Source organism: Balaenoptera ricei, chromosome 20, assembly GCF_028023285.1.
Source record: "Balaenoptera ricei isolate mBalRic1 chromosome 20, mBalRic1.hap2, whole genome shotgun sequence".
Lineage (NCBI taxonomy): Eukaryota > Metazoa > Chordata > Mammalia > Artiodactyla > Balaenopteridae > Balaenoptera > Balaenoptera ricei.
The window spans coordinates 58455015-58477951 of NC_082658.1; the positions used below are offsets into that span (position 1 = coordinate 58455015).

At 42.9% G+C, this 22937-nt stretch overlaps 1 protein-coding gene across 1 annotated transcript in view; it reads left to right on the forward strand.

Moving 5' to 3' along the window:
• DNAH9 (dynein axonemal heavy chain 9) overlaps positions 1-22937 on the forward strand; it is a 301984-nt gene that overhangs the window by 39835 nt on the left and 239212 nt on the right. Inside the window, exons 11-17 of the mRNA XM_059908564.1 lie at positions 98-166; positions 1901-2027; positions 5434-5689; positions 6388-6629; positions 12389-12524; positions 15875-16071; positions 16166-16590. Of these exons, the coding sequence (XP_059764547.1) occupies positions 98-166; positions 1901-2027; positions 5434-5689; positions 6388-6629; positions 12389-12524; positions 15875-16071; positions 16166-16590 (1452 nt within the window). The remainder of the gene's footprint in view (positions 1-97; positions 167-1900; positions 2028-5433; positions 5690-6387; positions 6630-12388; positions 12525-15874; positions 16072-16165; positions 16591-22937) is intronic.

Consider the following 22937-nt stretch of genomic DNA (forward strand, 5'->3'; position numbering starts at 1 on the left):
TCAGTCTCCTCTTTATAGGCTGCAGTTTGTTACTCAGATCATTATTTTCACTTCTTCTAATTCGATGTCATTTTTCCCCTCTCTTTTGTATGGGCAGTTGCATGGAATCTGCCGAAGGAAAGCGCATGATACAAAAATATGAAGAAATGCTCTCATTGCTGGAAAAGTAAGCAGTTTCCGGGACTGGATCATTCTGCAAATGCAGAGCCCCCACCATGCCCTCTGCAGTTCTGAGTTTGTGCACATTCTCGGTGGCAGTGAAGTGTTGCTCTGTGTTTTATGTTACAACCACAATATCTGTGAGTACAGTGCTTCAGGGTTGCAAACAGCAGGTCTCCGGGGAATGCAGCTCTAGTCTGGAAATGGGCACTTTTCCAGTGCAGTTTTGTTGGGAACGTGAACTCGGCAGAGCTAGAAGTGGGGCGCTCCTCATGGCACCCCGAGATCAGTGTCATGGAAAATCTCAGCAGCTGCTCGCTAAGCAGAAAGTGATAGTTGGTGCTGCACAAAGAGACAATAAGTTTAAAAAATACTTCCTGCATCCTTTAACAGAGAAAGCATAAGAACGAAGATTTTACCTGGGTTCATAGTTGTTCCTTCTTTAAAGCTGCAGTCAGTCTTTTGGGGGAGCAGGGTCCAGACACAGCCTGTGTCTTGCCTCGTAATCTTCTCCTGCTTCAGAAGAGGAGCACCATAGACATTATGATTATGATTATAGTTATGACCACGCGTAGCATCGTGGAGACATCTTAGCTGGTGGCACCTCCACCTGCCAGGTCACCCAAGTTCTACCCTTTCGACTTCCCAAATATGAGCTTCAAATCTGTCCCCTCCTCTCTGCACCCACCACCCACATTTCACCAGAGACCAGAGCCTCTCGGGCCTGAACTGCTGCAGTGGCTTCCTAAGAGCCTCTCTGCTCTGGACCTGTGCCCCTCAGCACCCACGCTGTCACCAAATCCCCTTTCCTCACATCCCCGGTCTGGGAAGCCTCTCAGTGCCTCCCACCAGCTCCTTAATGTGACCCGAAAAGTGCTCCCTGATGCGGCCTCTGCTTCTCTCTCCAGCCTCAGCCCTTGCCCTCTCCGCCCTCAGGCGCACTGTCTACTCGCTCTTCCCAGCACACGGTCTGCTGTTCCTGCCCAGAACACTCACTCCCCCTCCCTGCCCGGCTGCTGCCCATCCTGGGACTCAGTCAAGCATCACTTCAGCCCCTCCTCCGTGAGACCCTCCCTGGCATCCTCCTTATCACCCCCACCCACCCGCCTGCCTCCGCCATTCAAAGCCTAATGCCCAGTACATCTGCCTGGGATTGTACTTGCTGTGTCCTCTGTTGACCCGTGGTTGCACCACTAGCTGCATTTACCATGGGATGTTTATTCATCGTTTTATCTCCCAAGCCCAACACATCAATGTGTAATGACTGAACAGTGAATGTACGTGAGCTACGTGAAGATTAGCGTGAGAACAAATCTTGCCCGATAACTTCTTCCAACATTTACTGAGACTAATCACCACTTCCCTTATCCCCCCAAAAGATCTCATGGAGTCTCTCTTTCTACTCTCCTCTGATTTAAGCTTTGCCACCTTTAGGAAATGAGGGGTTCCCTGCAGGAGCTGACTTGCCTGGCTGAGTCAATGACTCTGACTTAAGAATCTATTCAGGTATTTTACTAATAGCATCTTCAGTTCATGAGATATATGTATTAAAGATAGATAGATAGATAAATGGTTGGATTAGATAGGTAGCTATAGAGATGTTATATACATACATATATAGCTATGTCATTTATGTTATATATATCTATATATAGAGATATGTATCTTCAGTTAATCATTGCGAGGCATTGGGGAGCTGGGAGGGTGCTTATGAGGTGACCGTCGTCTCTGATCCTCACAGGTATGAGACAAGACTCTACGAGGACTGGTGTCAAACAGTATCAGAGAAGTCGCAGTACAACCTTTCCCGGCCACTTCTGAAACGTGATCCAGAGACAAAGCAGATCACTGTCAACTTTAGCCCACAGGTAAGTCCAATGGCAGTAACTTCCTCTCGGTTTCTGAAGAGTTTCATTTGACTCTGCTGATTTCAAAGGCAAAAAGGCTTTTTATAAGAATATGCAAAAGCTGCTCAAAAGAACTTGCACCCTGGATTTCTTTTTTGGGATAAATCTTAGGGTGTAGTGTTTTCTTAAGTTGTCCACCGTTCACATTTTTCTCCAGGGTCAGCCAGTATATTTGCTTTGATTTTGCACAACAGAAAATATTGCAGAATATCACTTGGTACCATAGTGATACCGTTTGGTACCATAGTCAACTGGGCCTACCTTGAATACACACTGCGGGTGAAGGCTGTTGACTAGATGATAGAGGGCCAACCAAGTGTAAGACCTGGTTCCTGACTTCCAAGAGACCACAAGCTAGTTAGAAGCCAGAATCTCAACATGCAAAAGTCTAGTTTCGTTAGGTAGCATATGATAAATCTCCAAGGAGTAGCTTTGGAAATGAGACTAGATTATTGGTTCTCAACCAAGGCAATTTTGTCCCCAAAATGGAGACATTTTTAGTTGTCAAACGTGAAGGGGGTGCCAGTAGCACATGGTGTAAGTAGATACAAACTTCCTACAATGAACAGGACAGCACCCCACAGCAAAGAGTTTTTTGTCCAAAACTGTCAATGGTTTTGAGGTTGAGAAACCCTGCTTTAAATTATAGAAAGGGTAGAAGACCAGTGTGGGCGGTAGCAGCCATGGAAAGCTTAATGCTGGAGAAAACTATAACCAAAAGCAACCCCACATCAGGATGTACATCATTCAGCTTAAAAATTGAGGAAACGTATTGGCCACACTGAGCTAAAGGCAGTCTCCTAGTTCTGTCTTGATGGCATGTTCCATAGGAATGTAGCGTAGAAAGAGCTGAAAGCTAAGCTGACAGAATATTGGTTTCTTCTGAGATAATTCCAGTTTAAGTAGAACATCAATTCCCCTTAGAATATAAGTCAACAGAGGAAGTTGGAGGGCTCATTTCTTCACTTTGGCAAGACATGAGTCTGTGGTTGAACTCATTAACTCCTTGGAGTAATTTTATCAGCATTCGCTTTGAGCAATATTGAATATTAAATGCCCAAAGAATTGAGTACCTGGATTACCAACTAGGCTGCAGTCCAGATGGTATAATTGTAGTAATTAAGTCCTTGGTGTAAGACAGTATTGAAGATGGGCCCTCGTCTATATGCTCCGAAGACAAGGACTCTGTCTGCTTCCATGTGCAGCACATAGTGGGTGTTTTACAGGTGTTTGTAGGTGTTAGAAGGGAAAGGAGGGAGAGGAGAGGGGTGAGAAAAGAAAAGGGGAGGGAGATACATACCTAAATTATAATGTGAGTTGGAGGGAGACGACTACAAACACAACAAGTCAGAGAAGGGCTACGAACATCCCTTGGCTTCCAACCGCAAGCAAAGTGGCGGTAGCTACGCGATGGAGAATGAGCAGTAACGCTTTTGTCATTCTAGAGGGACATGATCAAAGATTTGGCCAGGGTAAGAATTGTATGGATTAAAAACATATATATATATTTAGTAATTTGTTATATATTAAATAATTTATTTAAATTATTTAAAATTTTCTATTGTTGGGCATTTAAATATTTTCTAGTTTTATCAATCTGTATTTCATTGATTCTAGGACACACACGGGTTTTTTATATCTTAATATGTCTGAAAATAGCATATGTTTATAGTTAAATAAACCACATTTTTTTCTTCCTTAGGTGGACATAAAATACTACTGAATCTTACCATTAATGGCATCTTATAGTTGGATAAAATATGGTATAAATAATGCTACAATAAGCATCTTTAGTTATTATTGCAACCGTATTTCTTTGGGATAAATGCCTAGAAAGGGGATTGCTGGGCTAAAGGGTGCTCACATTTTGAGAGTTTTAGTGTATTTTATCAATTTGTTCTTCAGAAAGATGTAACTCAGGCATTCTCCTGCCAGCAAGATATCATTCATTTCTTCAAATCACTTCTAACCTGTTGAACCAAAAAATATGTAATATCTCAATATGGTTTTAATTTGCATTTATTTGACCACTAGTAAAGTAGAAAGTTTTTCATGTGTTCATTGGACATTTATCTTTCTTCTCCTATGAATTGCTTATTCATATCCATTGCCCACTTTTGAGTGAAAGTGCTCTCTTTTCCTGTGAATTTGTCAGACTATTTGTGAAATATCTGTCAGATATTAAGAAATCTGCTGCAAATATTTTTATCTGTTGAATGTGGCATTTTATTATGTGTATGATATTTTATGCATATAAATTTTATCTTTTATTTTCTGGTTGTACATTTGGAATGGCCTTCTCTACTTCAATATTATATAAATGGCCCATATTTTTTTCATTTTTTGTTTTCATTTTTTACATTTAAATTTTTAATATCTATCTTGAGCTTATTTCAATATAAACTCAGAGGCTAAGGTCATTTCCCTGCTAAAGGATTAGCATTTGTCTTAACCCTGAGTAGGGTTGTCTGGGCAGCAACGAAGAGCTGGCCCAGAGCCACTGGAAGGAGAGTTGGGAGCCCAGTTGTCTTGATATGGAGGTGGGGGGTGGCAGTGGAGGGGGTGGTGTGAGGAGAACCTATGGCTTGGTAAGCGTTTTGTCATCCGTAACTATATATATATATCAGTCCCTTCCTCAAGCAAGGGATGAAGAACAGGGTGTCTGGAAACCCCACCAGAGACCTCTCTGTTTTTTCACGGGACCACATCTGCTTGGCTTTTTCCTTCTGCCCCCGGAATTTCAGAGAGGCCTGCGTGACTTCTATTTCCCAACCTCCTAGTATATCAAAGCACAGAGACATGCCAGCAAAGAGTTACAGAAATTAAGGGATATTTCAAATGATTATATTTAATAATTAAAGTTGTACAGCAGGCATCTCCTCTCAACCCTGCCAGTGTCTGTGACTGTGTGTCTGACCTCATTGGGCAGGGACACCGGGAGTCTGAATTTGAGGCTCCACATGCATGTGGGTGGCCCAGACCAGGTGACCCTCCTCCTTCCCCTGACCACCCCTCCACGGGACTTGGCTCAGCCATCAGGAGCCTAATGTTTTCATCATGCACGTGCCCAAAAGCATCGAGGCAGAGCGCCCTCCCCTGCTGTCACTGGTGTCTTCTTTCTCAGCTTTTCCTCTCCTTGCTCTGTGTTTGTGATTTACAGATTCAGTAAACCCTGGTGCTTCCTGATCATCTTCCTTTTGCCTAATACTCAATTTTCCTTCTCAGAAGATTCAAGGAACCAGTAGGAGCAGAAGTGGAGAAAGGACCCAGAAGGCCCTTGGGCCCCTGGGGTTTCCCAGTCCTGATCGATGCGGCTGCTGTTCGCTGCCACTGAACTGCAGCCACTTATGTCGCTTCTTTTCTCCAGCTGATTTCCGTGCTGAAAGAAGTGAGTTATCTTCAACCCCAGCAGATGACGCACATCCCTGAGACAGCAGCAGCCATGTTCTCCTCCAGGGAATTCTATCGGCAGCTTGTGGCTAAATTGGAGTTGATGGCAAATTGGTACAACAAGGTTATGAAAACTCTGCTAGAGGTGGAATTTCCATTAGTGCAGGAAGAGCTGCAAAATATCGATCTCTGCCTGAGAGCTGCAGAGGAGACTCTGAGCTGGAAAACAGAAGGTAACAGGAGACCACCTGGGGTCTGGGGAAAAGGTTGGCAGTCAAGATTCTAATAAAGTTGGTAGAACCTCACTTCATTCCCCGGTTAATCTGATTTGGGTTTGAAGCATGAGTCTGTCCTCTCAGATATGCGCCCAAAGTAGAGAAGACAAGGAGGAACGGGGTCCCTCTTCCGCCTCCTCTGCGTGCCTGGGAGGTTTAGACAGCTTTGCTGCCACGCTCTGGGGAATTTTCATGAACTCTGCCACAGTCTCCAGCATATACCGGGCACTCCATGGAGGAGGATTTTTACTACATTATCATCGTTACTTACTTTTCTTAACTGGACCATAAACATCTTAAATGAGGGAACTATGCATTTACTTTTCTTGTATCCTCTAGCGCAATTCAATAAACTTTCATTGATTGATTAACATGTACAGGGCACCATGTGCAGGACTGTGAGGAGAATATGAAATATAGGGGACGTGACCCCTACCTTCAAAGAACTCATAACCAAGATCCATAACCAGGGTCATGGTAAGGGGTGGCTTTTTGTTACAACTAGGAAGGAAAAGGCTCTGATGATTACAAACTAACCTGTGCAGAAAAGTCTTATAAAACCCACAGGTATTAAATCCCTATGTTTCATGGCAACCAGACCTTTCGCTCTACCACTGTAAGCAATTTCAATTAATTCTATCTCTTTTGGGGAACAGGCATTTGGGATTATGTCATTCAGATCACCAATAGTATTCATGATCTTGAACAAAGAGTTCAGAAAACGAAAGACAACGTGGAAGAGATTCAAAACATCATGAAAACATGGGTGTCACCAATATTTAAGAGAAAAGATGGGAAAAAGGAATGCCTTCTCTCTATGGATGATCAGCATGATAGAATGGAAAAATATTACAGTCTTATCAAAGAATCTGGCCTTAAGATTCATGCCCTTTTGCAGGTAATAACCAGCCTCTCAGACACACATTCCACCAGTACAGGGAAAGCATCAAGAAGTGTGTTTGGGTGCTAGAAGTGATTTGGAAATTAGAACAATCAATAGATGCTGTGTCTTCTGCAGTCAGGGATAGGAGTTAAAACTGATAGCAAAAGAGCTAAAACTAATGGATGGGGAGCATGTCAAGTCACATTCTGGTATCAGTGTGTCAAAGTTAATACGATCTTAATAGTGACACCACTTAGTCGTCACACGACTTAACATCCCGCACCAAACCCCTAGGGGGTAGAAGGGGATGCCAAGGACAGAATCCTAATTTATCCACTGCACTAACCACCCCGGACTCGTCCACACAACCTAATGTGGGCCTGCAGCATCATCCTCATAACCTAGCTCTACGGAGCCTGGAGATACGCAAGATGACTGTGGTGTCATCACACTCATGCACATCACACATGATGCACTGGGTAAAGAGAAGGAAAAATGCAGAGTGCTGCCCTTCATGCATGAAGGCTCTGCCCTGAGTTGTGATCAGGGCAACCTTGTGTCTCATCATCCAAGACTAGACGAGGGAAAAGAGCTATAAATGGCCACCAGCTGCAGCCCTACTGAAGTAGCCGTGGGGCAATTCTCCTGGGTTGATCTCATGCACAGGGTCAGTCATGAATCACAGTTGTTATCTTTGGGTTTTTTGTGGGTTGAAACACAATAAAATGTTGTACTTTTGACCTTTTAAATTTTCTTTATCTGTTTTCTAGCTTATTAATTTCTGTTCTTTATCATTTCTTTCTAGTTAATTTGGGGTTAATTTGCTTCTCCTTTTTGTCTAGCCTATAATAAGGGTTGAAACTTAGAGTATTGATTTCAAGCCTTTCTTTTTAATGCAAGCATTTGATGATATAAATTTCCCTCTTAGCAGTGCTTCAGTTGCAATCACAGATTTGATCTGCCTCATTTTCATTATCATTCAGTTTTAATTATTTTTCTCTTGTGATTTGTTCTTTAACTCAGTGGTTGTTTAGAAGTATGTTGTTTAATTTCCACATATTTAGGTCGTCTCTGGATAGCTTAATGAAATTGATATCTAGTTTAATTCCCTTATAGGCAGAGAAAATACTCTGTAAGATTTCAGTTGTTTAGAATTCATCAAATCTTGTTCTATGACCTAGAATGTGGTCTATGTTATTGGATGTTCCTTGTGCGATTGACAGTATGTTTATTCTTCCATTGTTGGGTGTGATGTTCTATAAAATATCAATTAGTTCAAAGTGGTTGATAGTATTGTTCAGATTGTCTATATGATTTCTCAGTTTTTTTGTCTATTTGTTCTACCCGTTACTGAAGCTAGAATGTTAAAATCTCCACCTATGATTTTGGATTTGTCTATTTTATCCTTTAGTTCTTTCAGATTTTTCATCAAGTATTTGAAGCTCTGTTAGTAGGTACAAACACATTTATAATTACTGTAGCTTCCTGATGAATTGGCCATTTTATCACTATGAAATTGTATTTATTTCTAATAATACTCCCTTGTCTTGAAGTCTTTTTTTCTGATAATTCTATTGCCTTTTCTTCCAGATTCACTATTCCTACTTTTTGCATTGTCCATGTTTTTCCACCCTTTCACATCCAACCTATTTGCTTCTTTGGATTCAAATTTCTTCTCTTATAGACAGCATATAGTAGAAACTTACTTTTCTGCATCTTACAACTTTGCCTGTTAATTGAAATGTTTAGGTCATTACACTTAATGTAATTATTGATATGGTTGGATTTAGCACCACTGTTTTGCTATTTGTTTTCCATTGGCTTCATCTCTTTTTTGTTCCTCTGCTCTTCCTTTCCCACCTTCTTGTTATTAATTGTATATTTTCTAGTATTCTATTTTCATTTCTCAATTGGCATTCAGCTTTTCCTTGTTGCATCACATTTGCAGTGGTTGTTCTAAGTTTTGGTAGGTCTCCTGAACTAATCACAATCTACTTAGAGTTTTCCCATGAAATATAGGAACCTAGCAACAATTCAAACCGCCCAGCCATCTTTTATAGTGTTGGTGTGTGTGCATGTGTGTGTGTGTGTGTGTGCATGTGTGTTTATGTGTGTGTGTATAATATACCCCACAACAGAGTATTATAATTTTTTGTTTTAAAAGCTTTGGGGAAAATATTTATAGAGTTTTGTATTTACCCACATAGTCACCATTTCCAGATTTGTTTTTCCTTTCTTAGTTCTGTAGAACTAAGTTACCGTCTATGGTCATTTCTCTTCAGCCAGAAGAACTTCCTTTAGTATGCCTTGCAGTTTAGGTCTGCTGATGACACGGTCTCTCAGTTTTTGTTTATCTGAAAATGTCCTTATTTCACCTTTGTTTTTGAAGAAGAGTTTCACAGAATATAAAATTCAGTGTAGACAGTTCTATTTTCCTTTCAGAAGTCATTTCATTGTCTTCTACCCTCCAAGGTTTCTGATGAGAAGCCAGTGTACTGTGTATCTTTGTTCCCCTTTTTTCTCAGGCTCCTTTTAATAGATTCTTTTAAAATAAATTCTTTGTATTTTTTCCCATTCAACTACGATGTGCCTAAATAAATTTTCTTTATATTCAGCCTGCTTGGAGTTTGTGAGGTTTTAAATCTGTTTTTCACCAAATTGGGGGGGGGCGTTAATCAAATTACAACATTCTTGTCTAATAATTCCAACATCTATTTTATTTTCTGAGTCTTTTTTTTAATGTGAAGAAAGTTTATTTTTGTGTCACATAAGTCGAAGGAACAGGCATTCCAGGATTGGTATGGCAGCTATTTTCTGAGTCTGTTCATAGTGATTATTTTCTCTCTTGGTTAAATGTCACATTTTCCTGCTTCTTTGCATGTCTAGTAATTTTTTATTATGTTCTAGTCATGTTGGATGCCACTTTAGAATCTGGATGTTATTTCCCTTTAAAGAGTTTGTGGTTTTGTTTCGGCAGGCAGTTAACTCACTGGTGGGTCAGCTTGATCCTGTTGAAGCTTTATGTTAAGCTTCCTTAGGGAGAGTCTAAAGAGGCCTTGCTCTAGAATAGAGCTCTAATCCTAAAGCATTGCATTTCTGGGGTATCAGCTGAAGTCCTGGGTTATCTGTGAGGTCTTTTCATTATTTCTGATAGAACACAAACATCTTCCAGTGCTATATGACCTTCACAAACTCCATTCAGCTTAGAGCCCCCAGTAACTGTTCTCTGCCAGGCCTTGCAGAATCTTGCCCTAAATATGTACAGCTTAATCCTCAGTCAGAGATTCAAGAGGACTCAGCAACCTCAGCAGTCTCAAACCCCCATTTCTGTCTTTTCTGCCCAGCAGGAACGATGCTCTAATTGAGGTCCACTTTCCTATGCCATGGTTTGGAAAGTGCCTCTAGGGAGAAAGCCAGGTAGTTGTGAAGCTCACCTTGAATATTTCCCTTCTCTTAGAGGTCACATTCAATTACCCAAAATAATTATTTCTTGTATCCCGTTCTGTAGCTGTTTGTAGCAAAAGGGAAAGTCCAATCTCATTCCTCTGTCTTGGCTAGGATCAGAAACTTGGGCTAGTTCTTCTTAGTTTACAGAAAATTCTGACACGTTTGCTCCTTGTACCGTAGTAGATTTGAGGTGAAAGGTATAGATAGCTATATTGATAGGGTGACAGTAGGAAAGAGATAAAACAACTATACAAGGCAGTCATTAAAACTAAACTAGAAGCAAACAGACATACACATCTTAGTAACACCTAAGAGCAACTCTGGATTGGCACTGAGTTATGATTTGCATGATGATGGACTCTCATTAAATCTTTAATCTACTTAGGAAGGAAAGGTATAGGTAATACACTTTAGAAATTTTAGAGTTTTGACATTTAAAAGCAGAATCATGAGATTTACAATATGGCACTGTTTCCTAAAGGGGTAAGCGTGAGTCACCTAGAAAATTTACTTTTGCAAAGTGGTAACTGCGTTCTTTGAAGATGTAAGATAAATGGAAAGTTGCTGTAAAAAGGCTGAATGATGAAAATGATGAGTAAATGGGACATCTGTACTTGCCATACCACTAGGTCGGCGACTGTATCATGTAAAAGGAGGGAGAGAAAGCCTGTGCGTTCCTTTCTGTGTGTGCATTTTCTAATTCACTCAGTATGATAAAGGTATTTAGTTAATATTAAATGCCAGCAACAAAACACTCCAGCTCATTTCTTTTTTTAAATTTATTTTATTGAAGTATAGTTGATTTACAATGTTGTGTTAATTTCTGCTGGACAGCAAAGTGATTCAGTTATGTATATTAATATATATATTCTTTTTCATATTCTTTTCCATTATGGTTTATTACAGGATATTATAGTTCCCTGTGCTATACAGTAGGACCTTGCTGTTCATCCATCCCATATAGAATACCTTGCATCTGTTTATCCCAAATTCCCAATCTATCCCTCTGCCACCCCCTTCCCTGTTGGCAGCCACAAGTCTGTTCTCTATGTCTGTGAATCTCTTCCTGTTTCATAGATATAATCATTTGTGTCATATTTTAGATTCTACATATAAGTGATATCATATGGTATTTGTCTTTCTCTTTCTGACTGACTTCACTTAGTATGATAATCTCTAGGTCCATCCATGTTGCTGCAGATGGCATTATTTCATTCTTTTTTATGGCTGAGTAATATTTCATTGTATATATGTACCACATCTTCTTTATCCATTCATCTGTTGATGGACATTTAGATTGTTTCCATGTCTTGGCTATTGTAAATAGTGCTGCTATGGACATAGGGGTGCATGTATCTTTTCGAATTAGAGTTTTGTCCAGATATAGGCCCAGGAGTGGGATCCACTCCAGTTCATTTCTAAGGATTATCCAGGAAATGCTTTACTTGCTTGAACCCCAGATTTCTTATGTCTTGAATTATAATGCTCTCTACCGTTAGTGTTCCTTTTTCTGCCCACCCTGACTTCTGCTCTGATGCAGCTTCCTCCACAGCCATCAGTCAGCATCTATGAAGCACACATTGCATCCATCAGCATCCCTCCTGAGAAGGTGACCTGACCCCATCCTCCTTTCTCAGGGAGAGGATGAGGCACCACATTTCCTTCATGGGTTAACTCTGTGTTCCTTTCAAGCAGGGGTTATACCCATTAGACAGAATGGTTTTGTTACACATGTACAGGTGTACCTCATTTTAATGTGCTTTGCTTTATTCTTCATTCACAGATACTGCATTGTTCTGTTTTTTTTTTTTAATTGAACCCTGCATCACAAGTCTATTCATGCCATTTTTCTTTTTGTCACCTTTTGGTAACTCTCACAGTATTTCAAACTCTTTCATTCTTGTTATACTTTTACGGTGACCTGTGATCAGTGATCTTTGATACTATTGTGAAACATTATGGCTTGCTGAAGGCTCAAATGATGGTTAGCATTTTTTAGCAATAAAGTATTTTTTAATTAAGGTACGAACATTCTTTTTTTTAGACATAGTGCTGCACACTTAATAGACTAAAGTATAGTGTAAGCATAACTTGTATATGCACTGGGAAATCAAAAACTTCGTGTGACTGACTTTATTGCAAAACTGGCTTTATTGCAGTGGTCTGGAACCAAACCCGCAGTATCTCCAAGGTCTGCCTGTAATAGAAAATTCTTCATAACAGTGCAATTTTTCTCCATGTGTTCTTTTCATTCCCATTAATGGTAATAAGACCAGTCCTCCCATATTATTAAACATGGTTTATATCCATTCTTCTCTATTTTGTAGGAAAACCTGGGTCTTTTCTCAGCAGACCCAACCTCCAGTATTTGGAAGACTTATGTTAACTACATCGATGATATGTTGGTGGATGGATTCTTTCTTGCCATTGAGTGCTCCCTCAAGTATCTCCTGGAAAATACTGGTATTTACTGGCTTATGGATGTGGTTTATTACTGGGAAGGTAACAGTAATAGCATCTGTTGAGTTACAGTGAAGTGCAATTGAGTGCTCTGTGACCTTTCCCAAAGCATTGTGAACATTTTGTGAATTATAACAAAGGCATTGCGTTTCTAAATTGTTCAACGATAAAAGACTTCTCTCTCTTCAAAACTCAGATGATAAATCAGGCTTTAAGATAGTGAAGCCCATAGCAAAAGCAAAAATACAAAAGCCAATTCAGTCTAAATGAAGCTCCAGTGAGGAGGAGTGAGTAAGCTGGAGCAGCTCCACCTGGACTTGACTCACGGCAGTGGGAGGGGACATTCCCTGCCTTCAAGCTGAATGTACTGTATCTCTGTGGCCTTTTGAGAACACAGGGAGGTTGTAGTAGCCAGCTTACATGGAAGAATCAAGTTTTTCTGTGTAAAAAGAGTCAGACAAGAAACTGGGGGTGAGGTAGCTTTTAGAAGGAAAAGGAATGTCAAGGAGGCAATGGGCATTCTTTGAAGCTGTTAAAAGATAGCCAAGGGCTTTGAATTTATGGTCCATACACAGAGTCAAAGATTGTATAGTAAAGGCTAACCTTGGTTAGTAAGGGATGGGATGGAAAGGGCAGAAGAGTTCAGGAATAAAATTGAGTTACACCTTTCACATTCTGGTAGATTCTGAGGAGCTCAGCGAGGGTGAAGGATGAGGTGAGGATGAAGGTGAGATAAGAGCTTAGTCCGTTGAGCCCAACCCAAGGAAAGAAATCAAATGCAGAGTTAAAATAGGTGGGCTGAGACCCATGTCCAGATATCCAGCCCATGCAAGAGGTTGACAATGCAGAGAGGAGCAAGGCCAGTGGCTGGGTGTAGCTCAGATGGGCACACCCACCCTCACCCCCACCCCATGGTCCTGGTAGGTGGAGTGACTGAGGTCAGAGGCAAGGTCTTTGCTTTCATGGTGCAAGGGGCTCCAAATCAAGGAGTTACAGAAGCAGGAAGTGGGCTCTGGCATAGTCAACAGGCGGGAGGTCACCTTCTAGAACTTGGGGCATCGAACACAGGCACCGAGACTGGAAAACTGGTTCATAGGGACCAGCGCCAACGGTGCTCATCTTAGTGAACTGACCAAACCTCCTCTGATATTGGAGGTTGGGGGTCCTGTCACTCATCCCTCCTCTAGAAGATCTAGGAAGATGCCCCAGCCACACTTGAGTGCAGGCACTGCATAAAGGACTCACCCTATGCCAGTGTCTATCCAGCTCTCCTGATCTGGGCTGTCCGATGTGTCACTTGTCCTCCTCTCACGAGGAGGAGAGCGTGGGAGCAAGAGGATGGGGACAGGGGATGGTAGCCAAAGTCACCTTCCCTCCATGGAAATGGGGGGAAAGGGAACACATTTCCTTCACAAAATAGAATGGGCAGGAGCTGGACCTAGTGGCTGCCTGAGCAGAGGAGCTATAGATAAAATTAAAAGGCGCTGGTTACCAAGGCAAGGTGAAGGAGCCTAAAGAGAGTGACCTCTAAGAGGAAAATCACCATGACCCTTTGCCATAGCCCAGGTGGACAACTTTATTCCCCTGGTCCACCTTACCATTTCCACTTCTCCTGTTTGGTCAAACCAATACCATTCCCTTGGCTTGGGCTGGCGTCCCAGCCATCTCTCAGAATCCACACCCTGCCTGGGTTAAATGCTACCCGCTCTATCCAGAAGCACTCTTCCTCTTCTCAACTCTTAAAACGATTTGCTTGTACCAGGGGCGTGGAACCACCAGGACCATCCGACTTGTACAGTAATTATGTTGCCATTGCATCTAACATAGGGATTCGGTTCTTATGTCAGCACATAGGGCAAAATCTCTTATAGTAACATGTTCTTGAAAGTCTTTTAAATCCTTTAAACTATATGCAACCCAACCTATTAAATTATAAGTATCTAATGCATGTAGGAATGCAGAATATATCATAAGTACATATGCAAAGCATAATTTTACTGATTTTTTAAAAAATTACTCCATAATAATAATATAGTTACTGTGATATTGGTAAACTTGCACTTCCTTAAGCTCAATATGCACTGGATGGGACACTCCCGAGTCCAGTAATGCAGATTTCTCATCCTTACAGTCTTGAAGGCAAAGCCTTAGTCTTACATATCTTTGAGGGTCCCACAGTTTTTTAGTTAGGGAGAATGGCTAAGCAGTGGTAAGAAAAACTCCATCAATAATGTGGCTTAAAGGATATGGAAGTCTGTCCCCCGGGTTCTAGTCCAAAGCGAGCACTCCAGGTTAGTTCCAAGTTCCTTCCGTCCTGTGGTTCCACCACTTTCTAGGGCCTGGTCTTCATTTCCGTGGTTGAGCCGGGTCACTGCTGCATCCCGGCTCCAGCCTGTGGGAGGGCAAAGAGAGCACAGAGGAGGCCGCCTGCTGCCTCGTGGATCGCAGCCCAGAAGTGGCACCTCTTCCCACATCCCACTGGTGAGGGAATCACGTTGCCACACCTGACTGCAAGCCCGCCCACTTATACCTCTGTTTCCAGGGAAGAAGGGATAATGGATTTCCATGAGTAGTCTCCACTGCCCGTGATGTCCAGCACGCAGCAGTCTCCTAAATACTTTTACAATCAAAAAAATATATGAAAATAAGTGGTTATTAATAGTCTAAGCATTTATCTTGTACTTGGAACATCTTGTTCCATATTATGTTTTGATTTAAATTTAACAAGGCAAGTTAGTCTAGCAAGTAATTAGGGGTTTGTTAATCATTTATACTGTTTTAAAAAATCTTACCACTACAGGACTACAGAATTAAAATAAGTTCTGTTTTTACAGAAAAGGAGCAAAAGGGATAGGATTGTGACTTTTTTTTTCACGCCTACACGACCTTGGACAAGCACACCCTTGTTCCCCTAGTGGCTGCCAATGGGGAATGGCCTGGTTTGTGCACAGGAAGAAATCAGCTGCTTCCAAGAAACTGGCTTTGCAAAATCAACCTCTTCTCAATCAGAGGCTGTACTGCCTCCCAGGAGGTGTTTGGGGATGTGGAAGGGGACTGGCTTGGGTTGATCAGTCACTAGGACGTGCTCTCTGAGGACAAGGAGAGTAAATGTCTTGCAATGCCCAGGATAACCCTGCACAAGAATTAGCCTGTTCCAAATGTCAGTGGTTCCCCTCTCAATAAACACTGCAGGACCGCCACCCTCACCTTTTCTGGGGTGTTAGCAAATTTTACATTTCCATTTTCTTATACCCAAACAGCTCATTAAAGGAAAGAAATGCTCTGAGTGCTTTTAAAACAGTATTGCATTTTGCCTACGTTACCCATTCTCTTCTGTTTTCCTTGTTTTTCAGAATGTAAGGCAGGACTCACCCCGATATTTGAAGCACAACTGAGCTTAGCCATCCCAGAATTGGTTTTCTGTCCGTCTCTGGAGCCTGGAGTGAAGGGTGGCTTCTACGACATTGTTGAGGGTCTCATCACCAGCATTTTTAGGATATCGTCCTTGGTTCCACGGCTTTCCCCTCAAAACGGCTCTCCCCACTATCAGGTACTGGATCTGCAAGCATCCTGCCCTCCCATCAGATCTGGAGCCCCCTGTGAAGTGCTGGTGTCACCCGCCTGCTTTTGTCTTGCTCCCCTAGGTTGACTTGGAGGCCATGCCTGATCTGGCAGGCATGCGGGGCGAGCTGATGGGGCGGACGCGGGGCATGGTGACCCTCTGCTGCGGCTATCGGAGCACCCTCAGCCAGTATTCCTACCTCTACCTGGAGGACCGGAAGGAGGCTCTGGGCCAGTTTCTGCTATATGGGCACATGCTCACAGCAGAGGAGATGGAAGCCCATGCTGAGGACGGCATTCCAGAGAACCTGCCCCTGCTCCATCAGTTCAAAGCGCAGATCGACTGCTACGAAAAGCTCCATGAAGACGTGTGCAGGCTGGAGCCCATCCAGGTGTTTGACAGCTGGATGAAGATTGATGTGCGGCCCTTTAAAACGTCTCTGCTGAATATAATTAAGAAGTGGAGCCTCATGTTCAAACAGCACCTTGTGGACTACGTCACTCACAGGTAACACGGTCCTGCTAGCTTCCCGGGCTGTCAGGAACACCATGGTTTTAATCTTCTTCACATTTTCCTCCATAGGTTCTTGGTTAAATTAAAAATTAAAACAGCTGCTTGGAGGTTCCAGGCTTTTGGACACCAGCAGTAACGTTAGTCCTGCCCTCTCATGTGTTCATCAGACCTGGCCTCTTTCTGGTTCGTTTTCCATTTGGTGCCCAGTGTGCGAAAGGCACTCAGTAAGTGGTAAATAATGTTAGAGACGATAAAAGCGGATCTAACCTCCCTTCACAGCTCTGACTGTGAAATCTCTTTAAGCCTGAGAAGCAGAGGGGGTCTAATGGGCCTCTTAGATTTTATTTCTCCCACTTACTCCTTGTCTCAGATCATCCAGCTGTGAGGCACGGAAGCCCCTAAATCTACACACCCCTGATGCCTGCCAGTGCCACTCTAGCTGTGTGACAGATTGGATCTGAAACTCTGTCTGTTCCACCGCAGACCTAGACCACCCAGCCCAGCACCAGGCTCTCTAAGCCAGAGCACCAAGCTCTAGATAAATAATCAGGTTGGTTAATAGTCTCCCAGTCACTTCACCTTAGCCTTGTCCTCCCAGGTGTGCCACAGGCAGAACCTCAGCTCCCCGCCCCTCCCCACAGCACCGTATGGAGTGCCGTGTCCCTCTGTTCGGTGGTCAGTCTTCAGTGCATTAGCTCGTGCTGCGGGGGGGCCCTCCCCAGAGTCTGCTGCTGGTCTGGCTTGCTGCTCAGTGATGTGGGCGGGAGACAGCCAAGTCGAGAATGCATCTATGTACAAACAAATTCTGAGACTTTGCAAGGGTGATGGTTCTCCACTCTAGAAAACCCGCAGGAAATCATTTTGGGATGTTTCCAACAGGGCTTTCCAAGTGTTGTTTAAGAAGCAGCAGCCAGTTTCCCACACTTGAGAGGCAAGAAAGGGAAGCAGTGGCGGCAGTTGGGGAGGTGGCAGTGATGCCCCTGAATGGAGTACTGTTGAGGGGACAGCTCTGTGCTCTGTGGTCCCTCTCCATTAGCAGGTCTGGTGACCCAAGGACATGGGGACATGTTTCAGATGCAGATGTTATTATTATTTAGGTATGGCAAGGCCAACAGATCAGGAGATGACTGCTATTGAAAAGACAGTTTGTTAGACTCATAGATCCCGAGAGGGGGGGGCACAGCACACCATGCAGGGCCAAGTGGGGGGCACCAGCGTTAATCAGGAAGCAGAGGGAGTGAGGGGAAACACGGGCAAGAGCTTTTATTACGGCTTCCATGGAGAAGAATGGGCAAGACATTCTTCTCCAGGTTTAGGAGCAGTTTTAGGATTGGCTAGTATTTAAAATAATTTTAACAGGCTCTGGGGTGTATGTTGTCTGGTACCTGGCTGTGGGATTATAGGGCAGGTGAACTGTGGCCTGGAGAATGAGAGCCAGATGGAGGAGGTGGTTGGGGATACGGACTTTGGATTGATTGGCTTGCATTTGAAAGGCACAGTCAAAAGCAGGGTGTTTACTATCTCTAGGAACTGGCTAACCCTGGGAGGGTCAGTCCCTCCAGGGCCGACAAGGGCCCAAATGTCAGAGCATCAGAAACACAGGGTTGATACAGGGCATAGTGACAGCAGCTTCCATGTGTCCCTACCAGGTGAGGCTTCACAGGATGTAACAGTTGTTTTAACAGGAAAACACGTGATAGAGCACTGAGAAGGCCTGAGTCCTCCTTGAACCCCTGTTTCCTTGTCTCTGAAAGAAGACAGTTTGACTGGATTCCTCTAAGGTGCCTTCCAGTTTTAATAGTTGGTGATCCATAAACTGATTACTTTGCTACACTTTGGGAGAATGTCTCATTGTGTTCTCAAAGATTAGATAAAAAAAGAAATAATAAGAGCAATAAAAAATATTTATTATTGAGTGTCTACTATGTGCCTTGTAATTCTGTGATTTCCACCTTCTCTTAGTAGGTGTCAGGATTAATCCCACCTTGCCTTACATAAATACTTCATTTACTGTCAGAAATCCAATCCTTCGTTATCATCTGTCTTATTCAGCTTGGACTGCTGTGATACTGCGATTTGTCATAAGATATATATATTGGATTGGCCAAAAAGTTCATTTGGGTTTTCCATAAGATGCATGGGAAAACCCGAATGAACTTTTTGGCCAACCCAATATTTGGTCTTCATCCCTGTTTCTGGCAAAAGCGCCTATTACCCTTGTATTTCCTAAGTGGTGAGAGCCATAAAGGTATCTTTTGTTATGTTAATGGTAACTTTTGGACCTCACCTATGGATGGGAGGTGGTTGTCAAGACAACCAACCATGTGATTAGAGGTTGAAACTTTGTCTCACTCCCCAGAACTCCAGGGAGGAGAGAGGGGCTGGGGGTTGAATCAGTCTCCAATGGCTGATGGTATAATCAATCATACCTGTGTAATAAAGTCTCCATAAAAACCAAAAAGATAGGGTTTCAAGAGCTCCCAGTTTGTGAATGCGTGGAGATTCGGAGGAGTGGTGCATTCAGAGAGGGTATAGAAGCTCCACATCCTTTCCCATACCTTGCCCTGTGCATCTCTTCCATCTGGCTGCTCCTGAGTTATATCCTTTTATAATAAACCGGTAATCTAATGAGTAAACAGGTTCTCTGAGTTCCATGAGCCACTCCAGCAAATTAATCAAATGCAAGGAGGAGGTCATTGGAACCTCTGTCCTATAGCTGGTCAGTCAGAGGCAAGGTGACAACCTGGACTGGTGTTTGGGTCTGAAGGGGGTGAGGCAGTCTTGTAGTACTGAGCCCTTAACCTGTGGAATCTCCAGGTAAATAGTGTCAGAATTGAGTCAAGTTGTAGGACAAGCAGTTGGTGTTGGAGAATTGCTTGGTGGTGTGGCGTACCCTCCTACCCACCCATAGGCATTGGAATTGGTATTAGGATCCTTGTAGCTGCCATAACAAAATACCACTGACTGAGTGACCTGAACAACACAAATTTATTTCTCACAATTCAAGAGGCTAAGAGGTCTAAGATCAAGATGCCAGTCAATTTGATTCCTGGTGAGAGCTCTCCTCCTAGCTTGCAGACAGCGGTCTTCTCACTGTGTCCTCACATGGCCTTTACTCAGTTCCTGTGCACAGAGAGAAAAAGAGAGATCTCCCTCTTCCTCTTCTTATGAGGCCACTAATCCCTCATGGGGGCCCCACCCTGATGACCTCATTTAACCCTAATTACCTCCCCAAAGGCCTCAGCTCCAAATACCATCACAACTGGGGGGTTGGGGCTTCAACATATGAATTTTTGGGAGACACAGACATTCAGTCCATAGCATCATCTTAACTCTCATCCCCATTCAGCTCCTTATGCCCTGATCTTACTCAGTCCCACCCTTGCCCTTGCAAAGCCCTCCCCTATGCTCTTCCCCTGGACCTCAGGATCTTGCATGAGCAAAGTCCACTGTCCCTTCGTCTTCTCTCATCCTTTTTTTGCTCTAACTGAAACCCAGCTCTCTCCTGAGGATACTGCTTCCCTGCAGCCCTCCCAAGTAGGGCTGATTTTTCTCCTATATCCCTCTTACCACTGGGCCTAGAGGTAGATGAGATATTCTTGCTCTTCATTGCTGCTTCCAGACCATTCCACCTGGTCCTCCCTCAAAATCTCCGGCTCCACTGGAGTGAATTCTATCAGACAGTACAACCTGCCACTTGTCATTGCCACAGTCACCTGCCAAGCCCTTAGCCCTTCCTCCCCTTCGTTGCAGGTCATGTCATCTGGCTCAGCCTCCCTTTCCCATCCTTCTGCTGATAATCATCCTCAGTGACTCAGCGTCCACATGGAGCCTTCATTATACCTGCCTCTCATTTTCTTGACCTCTCTCTCCATTGCCCTTTCCTTCCGTCATACCTCTGCTACCTAATTCCATGTTGTGCCCTCAGTGGAGTGGAAGGAAAGATGAGCAAATACTTGCTTCCCCTTCAAAATCTCAGGTTAAAGCGTTCCATTCTCTGACCACCACTTGGTATCTTTCCAGCTCTCTTACTTGGCAACGGTGCCATGCAAAGTTCTTCAGACCTATCAGGATTTCCAATCCATTGGTCCCGATGCTTTATCAGGATAGCTCAGTGTTTATCACCCTTGCTCCCCATTCCCCACACCTGCACCTGAGCAATTCATCCTTGATGAAGGAAAAACAAACCAGTCTTCTGACCAATCTCATATTAAATTTATGAACATAAATATTTTTATGAACATTTTCATAGATTCTTCCCAACTCCCATAGTCTCTTTTTTTCCTCTCTCCTTAAACCTCAAATATCCTCTCTGCCCTTATAGCCTTGCCTCTCATTTCACTGAAAAATTAGAACCAATCACAAGAGAACTAACTCACCTTTCACCAACATATCTACCAACCTACCTGCATTTGAAGCCATACGTTCAACTACCTCTCCTGTTACAGTGAATAAGCTGGTTTTCTAAGTCCAGCCTCTTTCCTCTCATCTACTCGAGAACTTACTTCCTTAAATATTCCCTACAAACAACACCATCTATTTTCGTACATTTTCCACAGCATGCAAATATACTGTCGTATCTGGCATCCTAAAAAAAGAAAGGAACACGGTCCCAGGAGTCCTTCCAGCTACAGCATCATTTCTGTGTGCCCTCCTTCATAGCAAAATTCCTCAAAAGATGTGTCTGTACTTGATCCCTTTACTTCTTCATCTTCCATTCTCTCTCTACAAGAAATTTTATTATAAAATGTAGCATAGGGGCTTCCCTGGTGGTGCAGTGGTTAAGAATACGCCTGCCAACGCAGGGGACACAGGTTCGAGCCCTGGTCCAGGAAGATCCCGCATGCCGCGGAGCAATTAAGTCCGTGCGCCATAACTGCTGAGCCTGCGCTCTAGAGCTCACGAGCCACAACTACTGAAGCCCACGTGCCTAGAGCCGGTGCTCGGCAACAAGAGAAGCCACCGCAATGAGAGGCCCGCGCACCACAACAAAGAGTAGCCCCGCTCACCGCAACTAGAGAAAACCCGCCCACAGCAATGAAGACCCAATGCAGCCAACAATAAATAAAGTAAAATAAATTAAGAAAAAAGAAATTTTTAAAAATGTAGCATACATATGATTTAGAGAAAAATATTAAAACGAATACTCGCATTTGCTTTATCCAGCGAAGAAACAGAACATTAGCTACATTTTAAAATTCCCTTATGTACTCTTCCCTGATTAAATCCCTCTTCCTCCCTACCAGATGTCACCCCTGCCCTAAATGTGAAATAATCCTTCCCATACTTTTCTTCAGGGCTTAGTATATATATATATGTACACACACAAACACACACACAGATATACGTATATTGAGATTTGCATTTTAAAGCTATAAAAATGAAACAGTGTTGCATACTATATATCCCTCTGTCCTGTTTCGTTTATTCAGCATTATATTTGAGACCCATCCACGCTGAGAATATAGCAGTAGTTCATTCATTTCCACTGCTGTAGGGTATCCCATCATCTGAATATGCCACAATCTATCTATCCATTCTGTGGTTGATATGGTTGTTTCAGATGGTTTCACTAATATCAACAAGGTTGCTATGCGTTCTCTTATACAGCTATCACGGTATCCATGAGCAAACATGGCTCTAGGGTGTATAGCTAGGAGTGGAATTGCTGGGTCAGCGCACGTAATGACAACTCTCGCCAAGGTGGATCGGCCATTTGTGAAGATTCCCGTAGCCCCATGTCCCCAACACCTCTTGCTGCTGACAAACTGTTTACTGCTGGCCATTCTGGTGGGAGCTTAGTGGTATCTCACTGTGATAGACATTTTACATTACTCTGACTATGAATAAAGTGGCTCATCTTTTTGTGTTTTTGGATGAGTCATTATGCTTCCTATTCTGTGCTTCTTCATAGCTCTTGCCCATTTTTTGCTGGACTTTATCTTCTCCCTTTTTATACTTAGAAGTGACTATATATTGTATATCTAATCCTTTGCTGATTGTACATATTGCAGATTTAGTCTCCCGTTTTGTGGCCGTCTTCCCACTCCATTTATGGTATATTTTGATGACAAGTTCATTTTTATGTAGCCAAATGTGTCCATCTTTCCCTTGTGTTGTCTTCTTTTCTCTTGTTAAATAAATCCTTTCTTGTCCTGAGATCCTGATGATACTCTCTTACATCCTCTCCTACAAGTTTTATCTTTCGCGTTAAATAGCTCTTTGTCGGTCACTGCATTAATATGATGCAGTCCTAATTACTATAGCTCTGTAATAAATCTTGATATCTGGCAGGGCGAGTCCCTACCTTGTTCACTTTCATTAAGAATGTCTCAGTCATT